Here is a 19,401-nt window from a genome sequence, read left to right as displayed (position 1 = left end):
AATCTTTCACCACATGTTTTAATGTTCTTTTTTTGAAAACTGAACGCAATCATTAATAGCTACAGTAAACATATACAGGAGCAGGTAATAGCGAACATAAATAATGTAGACTTAATCTCCATTTGCTAAATGTAGTAAAAATTGTTTTGCCTTGTTTTATTTGGTCTACATTCTCCTTAAGAGACTAGCTCAAAATTCAGCCCTTTTATATTGTAACTGCATTCCAATACCACCCAATGTGATACAAAGAAGGCTTTGTACTATTTGCTAGTAGTTTGTGTGTTTGTGTTTATTAATACGAAGATTCATACAGATTAGTGATACTGAGTCAAATTTTTCGTAACTAAAACCATTGCGTTCATAGTTCTACCCAAACATTTTTTAAACACACATGTCTCATCGCACTAACACACCTTTGACTGCATGTTGTTCAAATCAAAACCTTTTTTCCTTTGGTGAGTTTCAGTGCAGTACTTGCCATGGTTAAATGCTTTTAATTTTGCAATAATTAGTTAATTAAATATTTGTGCGGAGCAGTAGCTATCGAGTTCATTGAAACTGTGTGTAATATTTGTCCATGAAAGGATTATGAAAAGTAAATCTAAGTAAAGTTTTGGACAAAGTAACTGCAATCATAATAATATCGGCTTCCAAAATTAGAACCGAATAATTTTGAATTTGGTTTTGAAAGATTCAATCTTGGAAAAAGTCCATCTTTAATAATGATTGTACCAATACCATTAAATCTAGTCAGGCAAACAAGAAATTTACCCATTGTAAATTATACAAGGTCGATCATGATCTGCTTATGCATCCGACTCCTGAACAACAGGAAGCTCAACAATATATCATTTCAACAGTAATAAAAAATTCAGAAATTGTTGTCTTTACACTCACAACAGTTTATTACATGAACATAGAGCGTGTTAATCAAACAAGGAAAAGGTAACATACTGAATCGCACACAAACCTTGAACTTTGAAACCCAATATATTTTGCAAAATATTGATTACTACATACGCAATTCCTTTCCTAGCAATAAAATGAACATAGCTGATGCTTATGTATTTTATTATTTCGCTTGAAAAACACAAAAGTGTGAGAGAACACCTTTATGTCAAATATGTTTAAATTATTTTATATCATTTTTTATATCATATTATATATCATATTTTATATCGACTTTTACATCAGGTAGGATTATAAGACACATGCAGTAAATGTTTACATTGCGATATGTTAATATTAAGTAATTATACAAATTTATTTTTATTTTAGGCCAAACATGCTTTTATTAAATTGTTTCTTGATTATGGCCTGGATTTACATGCTCATATGTCTGATAGCGACTTGAGTAGTTTGTATGAAGCAACTAGTCGTAAAAATTCACCATTTGGAGATTTGTTGGAAAGAAAAAAGACACACAAAAGGTACTATCAAAACTTGAGCATAAGTTGCAACTCATTTTTGTAAAATTGGTACAGAATGACGGTTTTTAATTTTGAAAGTTTAATTCTAAAAATTAAATCCGAAATCAGCTGGGACCAAGTTGGATTTTTTAAGGGATGTTTCCTGTATAACTTGTGTCATACACAGTTTATGCTTAACAGAGTGCTAAAGTCGATTATTGGTCAAGAAGTCAGTTACTCGACTGAAGACAAAGTCTCAAATGGCCAGAAAGCAATTAACAGGCAACGTTTAACCAGACGTTCAAATAAGATTGACAAGAATGATGAAACGAAGAATGTAAGTGGAAAATGATTGTTAGTACATTGTGAATAATAATTTGTGTAAAGTATATAAATAAGTAGAGTAATAAACTTATATAATTCTAATAAATAATACCATTGATATATTAAGTTCTCTTATCTGAGATATCAGCACATTCTAGTTTTTTATATACCATATTCACCACTGCCCTATTTTTAAACTAAAGTCTTGCAACCAATTTTAATTGCATGTTTTTAATGGCTATATTTAGTTTTATTACTTTTAATTTATTAGCATGCTTTGCTAATTTGGTTTTTTCAAGCTTTCTCTTAAAAAGCAAATTTAATTGTAGGTCTAGTTTAGTTTAGGTTTTATTTAGTTAGTGGTGAATTTCCGTAAGTAAGCGGGATTTGCTCTCAACCTCGATCCATGCTTTTCTTTGCCAAGTTCTACATTTACAATTAAAGATAAAACTATATTTAATAATGCCCTTGCTTGTGACAATAATAAAGCCGAAAAACATAGTTAAGGGAACCTTGCATAATAAAAATTGGAGACAGCAAACCCTATCCAAAAGCAAGAACAGATTTATTTGTGCATTATTGCAATATTTGCTACGAATTATTTATTATTTTTATTTTATGCTACAATACTTAAAAATTTTGAATATAATGATTTGTTTTCGAAAGTTAAACTTTGTAGACTTTGTGTACAACTGTTTCTGTAATAAAGTTCCCATACAAAAGTTTTGAATCTACTGATTACTTTTTAGAAATGTATAGGGAGAAATTTGCATACAGTTGTTCTTTTTATTGTTTGGCTACTGTTCTATTTTAGCAAGCAAAACTTCGGGATTTATTTCATTGGGCACTGCTACTTAATAAGAAAGAAACGGCCATGTTATTTTGGCATGAACTCACTGAAGAACAATTTCCGGCTTCAGTTGTGGCCAATAGGTTGCTTATAGGAATGGCAAAAAGGTCTCCACATCAGGAATCGGTAATATGATTTGATGAAAAATAAATGCAACAATGCACAAGGAATTTTTCATCTAGTGTTAATAAATTTGATTTTTCTTCAGTCTCATTTAATTTTATACTTGTGTATTTTTATGAAGTAGCATATTTGTTTTGTTAACAATATATATAAAAAGTATTGTTTTAACTTACAGAAAGACGAATACAAGCAACATGCTGAAATTTATAAGAATCTTTCTGTAGGAATTCTTAGCAAGTGTTATGACAACAGTCCTGAATATACAGTTAAAACTTTGATACGGAAGCTTGATAATTGGGGTGGTTTTACTTGCCTGCAACATGCTGTTGACAATAAAGACTATGTAGGTTGCAATATTAGTTTTATTATTTGTCCTAAGCATTAGAGGTATTTACTTATTAGAGGTACTTCTGTAAACAGAAGTAATAACCATTATTAATATTGTTAAGTCAGTTTTCTTCAGAAAGGAGTGTTATATCATCATTGTCCTATTCTCGAAAAGCGCATAGCCTTTTTATTGATAGATTTCATATATCATGTTTAGGATTTAGAATGTTTTGTTTTTTTAACCTTTTTTATGTTTGCAGTTTAATCATTTCATATGTAAAGAAATTATTCCACAAAAGATGATGAGTCATATTTATTTACCTTTTTATGTAAAAAATACATACATAATTATAAGATGCACAATACTATAGAAAATTACTTGCAGCAATTTTATATCTCGATATTTAACATTATTACACTCTACAGTTTTATATCGTTTTATGACTTTGTGCTGTATTTCAGGAAAGGTATCTTAGGATTAGCTTATATTAAGATATGTATATTAATGTCAGCTTAGCTACAATGCTACATAATATTAGTAATTCAATGCTGTACTGGTAGTTTTAAAATTCTTGTAAAATGTGTTTTATTTTATGGAATTTGTTGTTTGATTAAACAAAACTCAGCTAAAGTAAATTTATAACAATATTTTTAGAAAATATACAAAATTTTAAGCAGGTGGTAATTTTAGCTTTTTTTAACAATTTAGGAATTTGTGTCACATCGAGCTGTGCAGTTTCTCTTAGATAAAGTCTGGTTAGGGGGTATTCAAAAAGATGAAAGCAAAGGTTTCTGGTATAGCATTGGGTTTTGGTTTATGCTTCTGTTGTGTTCTTTTTTCCCTCCTCTAATTGTTTGCAATCTTATAAAGTTTGAAGAAACTGTTGATGAGGCTGGTTCTGATGATGGTATGTTTGTGATGATTTTGTATGCTTTTGTGCTTGAGCAATACATTTCTTTGTTTTCAAGCTCTTTATGATGCCTAACAAACAGCACATGATAAATATATAATATATAATATATATTTATCGACGATTTATATCAGACAAAGTATATTATAGATTTAGAAAATTACCAGATCCATATGAATGTATGCAATTAGTTCATTTTCATACTCTGATTGGAACTAACTTACTAACATGTAATAGAGAAATAGGTTGAGTTTGTCATGAAATAATGATTCTTATTTCATAATCCTATTTCATCTTGCTTAAACTTTTGTATGTGCTACAGTTTTGGATCAGCATATTAAAATTACTGACAATTTCTAGGAAATTTATCTCAAGATGAAGAAACTGGATTTCACTCAAATCTTGAAACATCTTTCACGAAAGGTAGTTTAAAGGTGAATGGTAAGTCCAAAAACAAGCTGATCTAATAAGAAAGAACCAACAATTATTTTTCAAAACTGTTTTACCAGAATATTTAGTGAGTAGTGTTCTTTCATAAAAGATCAACTTGTTTTTAGACTTCCCTCTCACTTTAAGACTATTTACTCCTATTTATAGTTTATAACAGTCAATTTTAGTTTAGTATAGTTTGCATCAAAGTTTATTTTAAAATATTTATCTAAATATCATTTATGATAAGCTAGAGAAATTATATCTACATTTTGAAAAATATGGTGAGTATTGATTCTGTGAATACAATAAATGCTGGCTTAGGAAATTACAAAAAAATAACACTAAACTGCAAGCTATAACAAATCATTAAACCACTCAGTGTAGAATAAGTAGTCTGCTGTTAATTTGTTTACATGAAACCTGGTACATTTTCTGACGATTTATTAAAATATTGCTTTTATATGTATGAACTATATTTATGCTATATTTTTATTTTCTTACATGGTCTCGTGTTATTCTTGTTACTATAAGTAAACACGTATACTGTTGTAGAGTTTGTGACTCACACCGATTTTTATATCACAGAATTAGGTACCTTAATTTTTTATCGAAGTACATTTTCTGATTGTTTTCATATCATTTATTTTATGCCATTAATTGTGTTACTGTCATGACACTAGACATGAAGATTAGTGTCAAATACAAGGCTAAACTGGTGAAATACAGAAACTTATTTCTACAACTGTTTCATTAACCTATTTGGTTTAGCTTCATCAGGGCAAATTGCCCAATGGCTTAAGAAATTATTGGCAAAAATAAATTTCTGCATTTCACCAGTTGTGCCTTGTATTTGAATGTTATTATGCCTGGTGGCAGCCATAGTATCGGTATTTATAAAGAATAATGATTCCCAATGAGTATTACACATTCCAGACAGAACTTACAGTAATACTAATAGTAATCAGTGTCAGTTTGCATGTTGTTTAAATCCTTTCATTTTACATATTTAGGGTCTGGTACAAAAAAAAGAAGTGAAAATAATGATCAAACGTACAGAGATCCCAAACCTCATGAAAAGTTAGTTGCATTTTATAACGCTCCTATTGTCAAGTTTGTCTTGAATGTATTCTTTTACTTGGTAAGGATTTTTAGTACATTTATAGTGATATAAAAAATAACTTATCTTGTCACCTACTTATGACAATAATAAAAAACAAATGCATTCTACAGTATATGACATCTAGGATTCTAGGCCATCATCAGTTACTTTTATTTTTGTATAACTCTGTGCTGTTTTTTATTAGTTGTACTAATAATGTATCTATAGACCTTGTATGCAATAGAAAATTTGGGACCGCTGATAAATATCCATTATTTTTGAAATTTCGTATCTATAAAATGGACCTTAAGCATACTTTGCAGGGTAGTTAGCCTCCATTTGTGTTAGGTGTTTTTAGGCAGAATTAAATACTAGATATCTTCCGGTCCAGGGTGTGTAAAACTGTGTGATGTAAAAAAGTTTTATAATCTTTTTAGCAATTTTCTTTAGAACCAAACCTTGCCTCATTGCTTTTTTCAGCCTTGTTACGACGTTGTCAGTTAAATCGCTTTTCTTCATTGTGATGTGATAATCATCTAATCATAATAATCTAATAATAAATAATCATAATAATTATGACAATAAATTGACATGTCATTTTACAGAAGAATATTTCTTGGTTACAACCTGTGATTAATACTTTCATAAGCATCATATATGATAATTAGTAACTTGAACACAATGAAAAGGAATGGCGAGATCAATGAGGTATGGCCCGCATGAAGTTTATGCTGTGTGATGTGCCTTGACCAAAAATTTTGACAACCACTTTTCCAGTCAGATTGCAATGCATTTTAGTTGTTGTTATCTTCTATTCTGATAACTATTACTGAATTTTGGTATTGTGACAATATATCTTTTTAATGTGTTCCAACTTATATATAAAACGGCAGCAGTTAAGTTGTTGTTTAACTGACTGTGCTTATTAAAAGGCAAGAAGTAACTTTAAAGAAATGCAAACACCACACCACGCTAAAGTTTCATGTTGTGTGTGCAATCACAACAATCAGTGGTTCTGCACCAGATGTTTGAACTTTAAAAAGATAGGCTAGGTGATCGATGCAGAAGAATGTCACTTGCATTTAGTAAATTATGTTAAAAGAAATATCATCTCAAATAGCAAGCATGCGATACAGCTAGCAATTGCTTTTTTTGAGATGATGAACGGATATGTTATAGGATACATGTTTTGCATAGGTATTCCCAAAGAAAGTGAAGAATTTATCTCTGCTAATAATGGATTTATTGTAGCCGAAAATAAACTGAACAGAAAAGATTAAGAAATTACCCGATGTTTTCCCAAATATACAATACATGTATTCATTATATACGTTATATGTGAATTTTACTGTATCAGATATGCTCTTTTAAACATCATAACGTTTCGTATATGTTTAGCTGTTTCTGATTTTATTTGCTTACATCTTGCTCTTCAATTTCCAAGAATTTAATGGCCAAAATATATTTGAGGGTGAAATTGTCCTTGCAGTTTGGATTCTTGTGTTTGCATTTGATGAAATTCGACAGGTGGTTTGGCGACATTTTCTCATTAAACCAGTTTTATAATAGATTTTAAAGACTAGATAGCATTTAAAACAATGTTTCTAAAAATAAAAATTTTTCTCTTTTAAAGTTACTGACGTAGGTATGTTTTGTTTTAAAAATTATTATTCATGTAAGGTATTATATATAACAGTTACATAACATTACCAGTATATATATATATATATATATATATATATATATAGATATATATATTATACAACGTTGTATTGTATCCCTTAAAAAGATAACAGAGACCAAAGTTAATCGAGGCCAAGGTTTTGGCAACAAAGTTTCAAACTGGTTTGACCAATTAGATAACAAATTGGATTTGTTGAGCTTTGTGTTATTTCTTCTTGGCTTTGGACTTAGGTATGCAACCTCTGTGAACATCTACAACATGTATAGTATGCTCTAACTTCTTAAGTCATGGTTATTTGCACATAGTCAGTGTCTTCATGATTTTGACATAAAAAAAGCTTTAACAATTGCCTTGGATTATATTTAATCAGGTTTGATAAGTTTTCGTTTGAGGCTGCAAGGGTCCTGCTAGCTTTTGCTTTCATTGTTTATTGCTTACGAATTTTGAGCATGTTCACAGTTCACGAGGAACTAGGTCCAAAACTTTTGATGGTTGGCAAAATGGTAAGTAAGCCACGTAAAAGTGTAATCATTACTCACTACACTCACATGGTGCAATCTTGACTGTCGTAAAGATCTCATTTTTCTTCACAGCTAAAAGACATAGCCTTTTTTGTTTTCATTTTGATTGTATTTTTGTTGGCCTATGGTGTGGCCAGCCAGTCCCTCCTCTATCCTAATGAATCAGATGTTGGAACTGTGTTTACTGGAATTCTCAGCAAGCCATACTGGCAAATTTATGGAGAACTGTTTCTTCCTGAAATAGTTTTTGACCCAAGTATGTACAATTTTATTTTAACTTTTTAAAAATATTTTTCATTATAAACATTGAATATGAAATTCTATTGGGCTTTTTGCTGTTTGTTTTACTTGCTTGTTAAAAAAAAAACTTATGCACACAGTTTTTATGCATATATAACTCAAAAAATCAGCAGAACTTGCCAAATGTTAGTTTCCTAAATCACTATGCAATCCTAACTTTATTCTGCATTTGTAGGCTGTTGGGTCAAAATTTCTTATAATCTTAATTAATTCAAAATAATGTAATAAGTCCATTCAGCTTTATGTTAACGAACTGCCACTGTTTTCTGTACAGGGAAATAAGCTTAGAAATTCATCCCTACAACTATTTGCATTATTGCATGAAACTATATTGCAAAAATAGAGAGAGTTTAGACAATCATTTTTTACGTTTCATGTTATTTTTATGTTAATGTTACTATCATAAGTTACAAGATATTATTTGAAGTATTACAACCCTTTATGTTTGAAAATGAATTGAATAGTGCTGAACAACGTAAATTTCAGTTGAGTAAAATTGTTTACTCCTAAACTTTGCACGTATATTTTGCCTTAGACAATAATTTTGGTATTAAATCTGTTTTTCAATGGCCAGCTGTTATTCCAGCTTCCTGTTTGGTACTTTATTTGGTTACCACAAGAGAACAAAGAAATATATGCAATTAAAGTTTTACTTCAAATTTTAAACTACTTTTAAATTGTACAATATTGTGCATATTTTCATTTATTATTCAGGGGCTGATGAATTCAACTGCACCTATGACATGCAAGAAATAAGTGCTGGTTATCAACGTTGTCCTGAGCAAAATGTCATTGTACCAATTTTATCAGCCGGTTATATGTTACTTGCTAATGTTTTGCTTTTAAATCTATTGATAGCCATGTTCAGGTAAGTGTAACTGTTAACATATCATCTTCCAGCCTCAGCACATTTGCATGGTTTTCAATTAATAGTGCTTTCAACCACACATTCCGTCATTTTTCAAATATTGTCCTGTTTTAAACATAGCATCGTTTACCTTAGCATATTTACATGTTTTTAATGCAATGTTTTTAGTTATACCTTTGATAGTCTGGTTACCAAAACGGGTGTGATATGGAGATATCAAAGATATGCTTTGATTGAAGAGTATCATTACCGACCTTGGCTTCCAGTACCCTTTAGCATATTCTCTTATGCTTGGAGTATGTTAACGTATGTCTGTTATGGTTTCAAAGAAAATGGTGGGAAAGACAGCGCATTTGGTTTGTTCACAAATCGAACATAATTTAATTTAGCACCTATTTAAAAGCTTCTAACTAGCTTGGGTTTACATACTTTAAATACTATTTTATATACCAAGTAGTTATTATGATTGCCACAAAAGCAGGTTTAAAACATTTTATTAATAAAAAAACTGACATGTTTTGAACAACAATTCTTCTTCATCAAAGCAAGGATCAATTGACCTAGTTGATTTTGGGTATTTAAATATAATTAATGTGATAAGGGAAAACCATTGCCACTAGTACCAAACTTTTGTGACACCCATTGCAACCACTAGGTATGTAAAATGTAGCTCAACCCTACCAAGTTGAAATACTTATGATACTTATGAAATACCTCCAATGAACAGTCATACTTATTTTAGTATAATATTATGACACAACAACTTCTAAACAAGTATTGAATGTTGTTTATTTGCCTTTCTGTGTATTTTAGTTTTCTCCTGACCTAAATATTTCCCTAATTTTGATAATAGCGAAACACTACAGTCAAAGTGACTTGCAACACCTTATTCGCTGGGAGAACCATCAAACTCTTTCATATTTGGAAGCACAACATTTAAGTGGCAAAGATGAAATCTCATCCAGGGTTCAATCGGTCACAGAAAGGTTAGCTAATATTCTTTGATAGATACAAGCAATGTACTTTATGTAATGCATAATTCACATTATCTAGCAACCGGTTTTTGACTACTTTCCCTAGGTTGCTCAGTTTATTTGGAATAGAATGAAAACCTACTAATAGCACTTAATATTTAGTTTTTCAGTTCCTGAATACTGGTGCAAAAATCACAATTTTGTGAAAACGATTAAGCTCAAGCGAAATCATACTTACTGCAGTCAGCCTTTTACTCGATCTTGTGATGAATAATATTTGATTCAAAAGATTAGAATAAAATAATTTTCACGGCAATTGTACAACCATAAATGATCATTATCATTTTTCCTTTGTGCTGATTTTGATTATTTTTGTCTGGTGAAATTTACCAACCATGAGTTGGAGGTTTATTGTAGACAATAATGCTATAATATGTTCCAGGGACAGTTAAGAATTACCAGTATGTCAATTGCATCACAGACATAATAAAAAATATTAAATAGTGGACAGGGAACTGTAAAACTTTGAACAGCACCGTCATTGGTGTAACAACTTTGGCAGAAAATGGTGTATGTATCCACTTCTCTTACTCTTTTGATAAATATTTTAATCAATTACTGTAAAAGATAACCAATCCAATTAGTCTGCATCACCCAGCATGAACCTTTATTTAAGAGACTAAAACTAAGTTCTACTATCAAAGTTTGCACTAAATTCTACAGCAATCATTCCATTTTGTCTTGTGTCATAATTATGGTTAATAAAGTTATTAAAATATTTGCGGCACCTGCATTTCGAATGTGTCCTCGCACCACAGTTTTACATAATGCATACATGTGTAGTCTTTGACAGGTGTTGTTTGCGGTGACAGGGACCACTATTTGTATTACTAGAAAATCAGTTGATTTATGTGCCTTCAGTTGTTTGCTTACTTGTGTATTTATACTCGTATTCTACGTTTGCTGGAGCTACTTTTGGTTAAATACATTTTTAGTTGCTTTAATGTTAATCACCATGGTACCTAATCAATTATTATATTATCTTCTCTTAACTTGTTGTCAAAAGTCTACCTTATGAAGGGAATCAATCAGGTGGAGGCATATGCAAGTGCTCTATTTAAGTGAATAAAGTGATTTACAAACTTAAATTAACTTTTCTGGCAATTAAAAACTTCTTTGTATTTAGGTTGGACACATTAGCAAACACTGTTGATTCAGTTTCTGCCAATTTAGGAAATCAAAAAAAGTTAAGCAGACGTGTCAAAGCTCTTGAAGGAAAACTAAATGAATCAAATGAATCCTTGCAATGGTTAATTTGTGCATTTCGTGACAGTAACTTTGTGCCAAAAAATCAACCAAAAGAAGGTCTGCTTATGTTAATGATTGTTTGTTTATTCAGTGTATTTATTAATCTGCAGAAAAGCTTTTTATCTTACAAAGATTACGCGATGCATTTGCCTATAATATAATTGCTTTCCTGTTAGTAGTCAGTTTCCAATAAAAAGTAAAAAGCATTTTGCAAAAGTTACCACAGTATCTTGTACACTTTAATGCAATACTGTGAAAATCTCGGCAGTAATTTGAAAATTTAATGGGTATGGCATGACAGTTTGTCTGCTCGATAGTCAAGTGGTCAGAGCACTGGGTTTGCAATAATGTGGCCAAGGTTCCGTGTTTGATACCCAAGGGAGATATCGTAATGCCCTTCAGCCGGACATTAACAATGCTTGTTCCTGTTTAGTGGACCTGGTGAACAATTCTAAATTTGGGCAAAACTATGTAAAAAATCAAATAATGAATGAAAAATGTGTGCCAATGGAAACTTGCACAAAGGCTAGCTTGGTACCGTATCTTTGAGTAATGATGAATCTCCAAGAATAAAGATTAATTATTCATCATGCCATGCCATACCAGGGCATTATGATCAGGGCTAAGAACTCGAACTTGAAAGAACTCAATCATTTTGCCAAATTTGAACTCGAAAATATCTGTCACGTTCAAGTTCAATAACTGAGTAATCTTGAAAAACAAAATTTTCTCTTTCCTAATTTTGCCACAGGAGCACGAATCTTGAGCGGGCTTTACCCTGTAGTGATTAGAAAAGCCTTCTACGCACCACTGAAAAGGCGTACATGAGAGAGTTCGGTGTCCTGCTGTGCTCAACTTAATGCTGTCAAGCATGGTAAAGCTTTTTTCCACCAATCACAAAAAGGCTCAATTTCGCCATCTGAATGATGGATAAAAGGCTTTACCAATTAAGATGGACTTATGACCGCAGTTTGTTTTGTGCAATGTTAGATAAATTTTGAGGGTATTTTGTATAAAGTTGTTGATAATTGCAGACTGGTTATTAGCTACCAAGTATTGGTTAGTTATTAGTACTACTTATCTACGGTGAAATGTAATTTCCGCACTACAATAGGCCTACTTGGTGTAGTCGATATGTAATAAATAAGGGTCATTCATGGCGAACATGTTGGCTTTAAGCTTGAGTGCCGTTATAAATGAACAAAATATGTCTTGGGACAAAGAAAACCATTACACACGAATTAATGTTATAATTGAAAATTACATTACATTTTATACATTACATTTATTTATTTTATTCAGTTATCAAATAGTTTATTAAAAACCACAAGCTTATGTGCAACTTTTAATTCTACTTTTAGGTTGTATATGGCATGTCTCTATGCTGTAATAGTTTGCTACAACAATTGCAATAAAAATTACATCATTTTTGCAGATTGCATTACAATAAACTTCTAATATTGATCAAGAAAACTTTACATTTAGGTGAACTTAAACTTTATAATTCTACCAAACTTGAACTTGAACTCAGACTTGTAAAGCTTTTGTGAACTCAAACTCCAACTTGAACTCTTATAAAAAAAATGTATCGAGATTACAGCGCTGATTATGGTGCAACATTAAATATTCGTTTATGCACGTTTTTATTGGCCCTAACTTGTCTTATGCTATAATTTTTTTTCAATTTTTGTTATTCAAAATTCTTATCTCTTGTGTAGTCCACATAAAAGCAAGAACATCCCCTTATCCTAACACAAATGACAAAGTTTTCCGCTGCAAGGTAGATGATGCTATGGTACCATGGAATGTAAGTATTTAAGTAACCATGCATTCAACAATTTCAATGTTAATGAATTAATTAATTAATTTTAAGTAGGAATTTACTTATCAAATACCTTCTTTTATATTCTTTGTTGTTGAAAGTGAGTATGAGGTGTATTCAAATTGTATTCAACGCCAGGATTAATACCACACAGGCAGTGTGGCCTTTAGTAGAAGGCGATGTCATTCTTTTTGCACCTTTATAGAAACTTCAGAACCAATCAGAAGCATCTTTTTATTTCTTTCACATCTAAGGCTCAGGCATGAAGTGTCTTTTTTTCATACAAAAGAACAGAACCCATGTCACATCACATTATGCCCAAAAATTGGTAATATCCAAGCTCGTGTAATCAAGTAAATTCACCAGGGGTTTAGGAAAACTATTAAAACTTGTGTGAATACATAGTTTGGTTCATGAGGCTTGATCAATGTTGTGGTATTGTTTCTCACTTGTTTTTTTACAGTCTTTTTAAGTCAAACGCAGGTCGTACGATTGTTTTCAAATATCAAGTGAAAGTAATGCTGGCTTGTTTATTTAACTTTTATTTCTCAGAGTCTTCTTCGTTCATAATGAATACACACCAATAAACCAAAGAATCAGTAAAAAATACTACCTGAAGGTTCTATGTTGTCTGCATGTCCGTTGCACGTGCATTACAACACGCCCATTTACACATGTTCTCTATCTTTCCAACTGAGGTATCGCATGACTTCTCGTTCTTTCCAATGTTAAGAATAGTGCTGAAATTTTGTTATTTGGGAGACAAAACAAAGTTATGATATAAGAAACAACGAGTTAAATAGACAAGTCTAGACTGCAGTGAATGAAGCCGCACACTTACATTTATCCAGCGTAATTAAGTAATCGACAGGAAAAATGCAAAATAGAATTGGTTACAACAATATTGCCCAAATGCACCTTTGTCACCACTATACTACCAGCAATGTTGAAACTGCGAGATGCATGTTAACTCCTAAGTCTTCCGGAAGGAAGTATTTAGAAAGCAATGAAAAAAATATGTCAAATGCACAATGTTTTGTGCTCAAAGATTAAATACTTTTTTAAACACCCCTTGGATCTGTTTTGAAGTAAGTATTTTGTTTTTGTAGGTTCCTATGCATGATTACTCACCAGTCAATTACACTGCTGAAATTGTGAAACAACTACCTGACTGGGCAGATATACATCTAGAATTGGAGCCTGAAATTGGCCGAACAGTACTTCCTTACAATCAAATTGATCATAAAAAGAAAGTTGACAGAACCAGTTACATACGACCATATGCTGTTGTAAATGGCATACCCAGGTTTGTCATTGATTTACTTCAAAATTTGAGTCCGTAAAACCGTCACAGAACGAAATTATTCTAGGCATTGAATTATAATAATATATCTCCTTTATAGGCGGTATCATAAACACTTCCATATATGTTGATGTGTTTATATAGCATATAGTGAAAGATAGACATATCACTTTAAAAAGGGTTTAGCCTGTGAAAAACAAGTATTGATTGTAAATAATACATAGTTGCTATGAAGATTGGCGATTGTACTTGGAGCTATTTACTGTACAACCCTCATTCACAATGTGTAACTGTCATATTCCTCCTAGTAAGTCTGTTACATTTTAACACATAAAAACACTTGGTGCTAAGTATGTGGTGCACCAGACCTTGCATGTGGCACATGGCTGACCTACAGGCCCAGTCATATCACTCAATTCAAACAAGCTAAGGTAAACAGACAGCGATTATTAAACTCAGAAACTAGCGGGCAAAAGTGTTCCAATCCCATAATGCAATACAATGCTTTAACATGTTTGCTGTCTCATCATGATCAAACTCAATAAACTGAGGGTGTTTTTAAATTACAACTATTAGGTGTTCAACGCTATTAGATTTAGGCACAATATCGATTGTGCCTAAATCTATGCCCATAATGATTGTGGAATCATTAACAGAATGTGGTATTTTGAATGTCTTGAATGATTTACCAAAGACGAGTATTTACCGTTATAACATGAAACTGTGTGAGTTTCAAGCCTACATTGATAACACTGGTCTGCATGAAAATTTTATTTTGTATGATGCCAACGTTTTCTAGCTAATTTTGGTGCGCTGATTTCAAAAATGCCATCCTTTTTTGGCTGTCACATCAGGTTTTAAAGTTACGGTCGAAAAACCGCATAATTTTTCGCTTTTACGTTTAACTACCCACTTTTTTGTCAAAAGGATATAATTTATCAAGATAAATTTTGTTATCACAACGAGCTACGTATGTGCATCAAAGCTACGTATGTGGTACCATAAAAAACTCAAGAGCCTTCCCTTTGGCGTCCCTACGGTATGTAGGGAGCAAAAAAAACATCGCAATGACTGTTATTTTTGTATGGTGTATTAAGGGGTTTAACAGAAGAAACAAATCCAATATCAAGTACCCTAATTTAAAGTCAGCATTGAGGCTTGTACCACATTGTGATGAAATTCCTGTACCGAATCCTCTAACAGAGATGCAAAGCTCCTCAGAATCTGAAAGAAGTGCAGGTGATGGAGAGCACTATCAGGAAGGAATAAACGATGACTCTCCAAAGCTGTTTTCACAAACTCAGCTGAATGATCTCACAAGAGAGTTATATCTTTCAAAACAACTTCTAGCATCAAGATTAAAGGAAAAGAATCTTCTAGAAAAGGGAACAAGTTTTGCGTGGTTCCGCCACAGAAAGAAAAAATTTACAGAATTTTTTAGTAAAGAAAATACTCTGGTTTTTGGAAGAATGTTCAGGGTTTAGTTGAAACATTTAGGATATCATATTCAGCAGAACATTGGAGACTGTTCATAGATTCTTGGAAGACGAGCATGAAAGCTGTGTTGTGGTACAATGGGCAAACTGTGCCATCAGTACCTGTTGCACGTTTTACTGTGATGTCAGAAACGTATGAAGACATAGAAATTCTGTTGCAAATGATAAAGTACCAAGAGCATAACTGGTTGATATGTGCTGATTTAAAAGTCGTAGCTCTCATACTATACTACACTAAATTTCCCTGTTTTCTTTATCTCTGGGACAGTAGGGCGGATACTTCCCACTTTACTCGGAAATTGTGGCCAGCAAGAGATGAGTTTCTGTCTAGATCTAAGAATGTGAAGGCACATCCTCTTGTTGCTCCAGCAAAAGTTTTTTTTACCGCCCTTGCACATCAAGTTTGAGTGCATGAAAAACTTTGTGAAAGGTATGGACAAATACGGAGAAGGATTTAGGTACTTGCAAGAAAAGTTTTCTTCTTTATCCGAAGCTAAGCTGCAAGCAGGTATTTTCACTGGACCTCAAATCAGAGAACTGTTGAAGGATGAAGATTTCGAAAAAAAAGTCTGTAACGGAATTGCAAGCCTGGAAGGGGTTAAAAGCTGTTATCCAGTAGTTCCATGGAAATAACGGAGCCTCCAATTACAAACAGCTTATTACAGATATGCTCGATGTCTTACAAAAACTTGGGGTAGGATGAGCGTCAAAATGCACTTTTTATCCTCCCACCTAGACTACTTTCCAGATAACTGTGGGACGTTTAGTGAGGAACAAGGTGAACGTTTTCACCGGGAGATAATGGTGATGGATGAACGCTATCAGGGTAAGTGGAATGTCAGCATGATTGCTGACTACTGCTGGTGTCTTAAAAGTGAAGACTCTACTAAATATGAGAGAAAATCAGGTAGACGCGCATTTTCAATAAAGTAGATACCGAGGTAGTGAACCGCTGTGCTTTCAATAATAATCATTTTACCGGATTATATCGTTATTGCTGTCATATTTCAAAAATCTTTATTGTTAATTATCATAAGAAGACAAAGATGTGTAAAAATTCTGTGCAAACTGTGAATTTTTTCGAGTCAAGCTTGTACATTATTTGCGATTATTCATCAAAAACGCTATATGACGTGTAACAGTTATCTCAAAAACCTGATGTGCTAGAATAAAACGGACCACAGATTTGAAATCAGCGCCCCAAAATTAGCTATATTTGCATGTTTTTAGTGAAGAAAAAATTTTGAAGTTGAAAAATGCAGGCCAGTGTAATAATCAACACTGAGCTCAAGGTGTAAATTTTGAAGACTGTGTTGCCAATTTATATAAGTGACTTAGATGATGAGATTGTGTGTTGTGATTTTGTTGATGGGTTTTGTGTATGCTTACATTCTATTGCTTTCTTTAGCATTGTGTAAAAATTAAGGCTGTGGAAAGCTATTTGGCTAATTTCTGCTTTGTGGCTCGTAGCCACTATAAATGTTTTAGCCATAATCCCCGAAAAATTGGGGTATTTTTTTAGAATTCATTGATTACCAGTAAAATAGAAAGCAGTTTTGCTGCAATTAACAATGTGACTTGATAATTCGCTGCTGTTGTTGCTAACCATAGGTAATGGCTAATGCCAAATGGCTCTGATAATAGAATTTCAAACTCGTGTCACACTTGGCAACTTAAAGAAGTAAAAAATGAAAAGTGTTTTGTGATTTATCCGCATGTGTAATGTTTACATTATAATCTAAGGTAACTGCAGTTTTCGAAGAATCTTTTGTTTTAGAAATCCAATGGGACGCACTGGACTTTGTGGCAGAGGCTTACTGGGAAGGTATGGACCCAATCATGCCGCAGATCCGATTGTTACCAGATGGCGCACAGAAAATGGTGCAGTTGTGTTGCAAGAAAACAAGCCTGTGCTAGAGTTCATTGCTATAAAACGAGAAGACGCTGATGAATGGGCTATTCCTGGGGTATATTAGACAACTTACTATACTTGTCACTGTATACCAATTGTAAAACTTTTATATTGTTTGTATTTTAAATGAAAATTTTTTTAAAGCGAATACATGAAAATGCTCAAGACATTGTTAAAACACGAAAACTTAAAATAAAGAAAATTTTTTATTAAATCTCTGTATGTTAACCGTTTTGAATACTATTCTAGAATAGTTTGAAACTTAAAGCATTTAAGCCCTTGCAGTGCTTTTCTTTTGCGTTTGCAATAGGTTTGCCACGTTATTGCGATTTAAGAATAGATGAAAATTGACGAGATGTAATTTGATTTATGACAATTAACAAACGCACCCATAGCTTCGTTTTGAAATGTGAAATAAAAACCGAAAACAAAACCCACCATGTGTGCCCATGAAAACATTTCATTATGAAATAAAATCGGTTCTTAAAATTTTGAAAAAATTGGATTCCAATCTTTTGAGTATCGTTTCTCAAGGATGCGTTATTCTAGATTAGCATGTGCATCCGTAAGGATGGGCTGTTTGATTTTTGGTTTTGACTTATAAGATGTGTAGTTTTAATGCAAAAATACTCACGGAAGTTTAAAAGTAATTATCAGTATGCTTGTTTAAACAGCTAATTAGTTCAATACTTCTATCAACAAATACTTTAATAGTGTGGAATACAATAATGCCGTTTTATTAACTTTATAAATATTCCTTATTTTATCAGCTAATTAAACAAAACAAAAAATAAGGTTTGTTGTATCGTAGCAGATGTATAATAATGTAATTAAAAGCAAATGATATTGTGCAACATGCACAAAATATTAAAAATATGTCAAGCTACCATATAGTTATGCTAAACTTACGATAGTCACTTTACATTAAGGTCTGGCTTTTATTAGGGCATGGTTGATCCTGGAGAAAATATTTCCAAGACATTGGAGCGAGAATTTACAGAAGAGTCACTTGATGGGAAAATAGATGAAAAAATTAAACAATTTTTTTGCATTGGTGGCACTGAGGTATTTAACCTGAAATGTTGATCAACTCAATGATATAACATTTTTTAATTTACTAAAGCAGTTGTATTATTTAAGCATCTGATATGATATAAAATCTCTCATCTATTTTTTAATTTGAGCAGATATACCGTGGATATTCAGACGATCACAGGAACACTGATAATGCATGGATAGAAACTATCGCCATAAATTTCCATGATAAAAGTGGTTTAGTGTTGAAGGATATACAACTCAGTGTAATGCAACTTCGTAAAATAAAAATAAACTAAGTTGAAGTTTAGGAGCAGTGCTAATGCAACTGAGGCATTTTTTCAGAGATGACTGATTATTAAAAATTATCACTAATTTACAATTTACTACATATTAGTGTACGAGTGTAACAATAGGTTATGTGTTTGGCATTGAATATTGAATGGCAAGCAAGTTACAAATATTTTGAGTATAAGAGTATCCAAGTTTGGTTTTTATACTTGTGTGTGTGTACTATGCAATAACCGCTTCATTAATTTCTTTGTTAGTTTTTTGTGGTTATGCCTAAACTTTGAACTTCACAAAAATGACAAAACAGAGGCAAACCTCAATAATGTCTTGCCCAAGCACATTGCAGGGACTTTTTGGTGCTTTTGGATAAGCAACTTAAATATTTCATGATGCAAGACTTTTGAGATAACTT

At 32.1% G+C, this 19,401-nt stretch overlaps 1 protein-coding gene across 4 annotated transcripts in view; it reads left to right on the top strand.

Annotated features, from left to right (window-relative positions):
* The window catches only part of LOC143461876 (transient receptor potential cation channel subfamily M member-like 2), a 40,623-nt gene that overhangs the window by 20,307 nt on the left and 915 nt on the right, over positions 1 to 19,401 (top strand). For 3 of the 4 annotated variants that reach the window (XM_076959788.1, XM_076959787.1, XM_076959789.1), the window contains 20 exons: positions 1,279 to 1,430; positions 1,611 to 1,746; positions 2,548 to 2,709; positions 2,882 to 3,049; positions 3,743 to 3,941; positions 4,305 to 4,367; positions 5,387 to 5,514; positions 6,874 to 7,002; positions 7,265 to 7,389; positions 7,530 to 7,662; positions 7,753 to 7,936; positions 8,695 to 8,848; positions 9,017 to 9,204; positions 9,702 to 9,834; positions 11,009 to 11,187; positions 12,849 to 12,937; positions 14,062 to 14,258; positions 17,529 to 17,718; positions 18,609 to 18,728; positions 18,851 to 18,964. In XM_076959788.1, the coding sequence (XP_076815903.1) occupies positions 1,279 to 1,430; positions 1,611 to 1,746; positions 2,548 to 2,709; positions 2,882 to 3,049; positions 3,743 to 3,941; positions 4,305 to 4,367; positions 5,387 to 5,514; positions 6,874 to 7,002; positions 7,265 to 7,389; positions 7,530 to 7,662; positions 7,753 to 7,936; positions 8,695 to 8,848; positions 9,017 to 9,204; positions 9,702 to 9,834; positions 11,009 to 11,187; positions 12,849 to 12,937; positions 14,062 to 14,258; positions 17,529 to 17,718; positions 18,609 to 18,728; positions 18,851 to 18,964 (2,943 nt within the window). Of the gene's footprint in view, positions 1 to 1,278; positions 1,431 to 1,610; positions 1,747 to 2,547; positions 2,710 to 2,881; positions 3,050 to 3,742; positions 3,942 to 4,304; positions 4,368 to 5,386; positions 5,515 to 6,873; positions 7,003 to 7,264; positions 7,390 to 7,529; positions 7,663 to 7,752; positions 7,937 to 8,694; positions 8,849 to 9,016; positions 9,205 to 9,701; positions 9,835 to 11,008; positions 11,188 to 12,848; positions 12,938 to 14,061; positions 14,259 to 17,528; positions 17,719 to 18,608; positions 18,729 to 18,850; positions 18,965 to 19,401 lie in introns of those variants that run through there. The other variant, XM_076959790.1, reaches the window with a different exon arrangement.

The sequence above is a fragment of the Clavelina lepadiformis genome, chromosome 6 (genome assembly GCF_947623445.1).
Source record: "Clavelina lepadiformis chromosome 6, kaClaLepa1.1, whole genome shotgun sequence".
Classification (NCBI taxonomy): domain Eukaryota; kingdom Metazoa; phylum Chordata; class Ascidiacea; order Aplousobranchia; family Clavelinidae; genus Clavelina; species Clavelina lepadiformis.
Note: the sequence above shows the minus strand (reverse complement) of the source record. Positions and strands in the feature narration are given on the sequence as shown.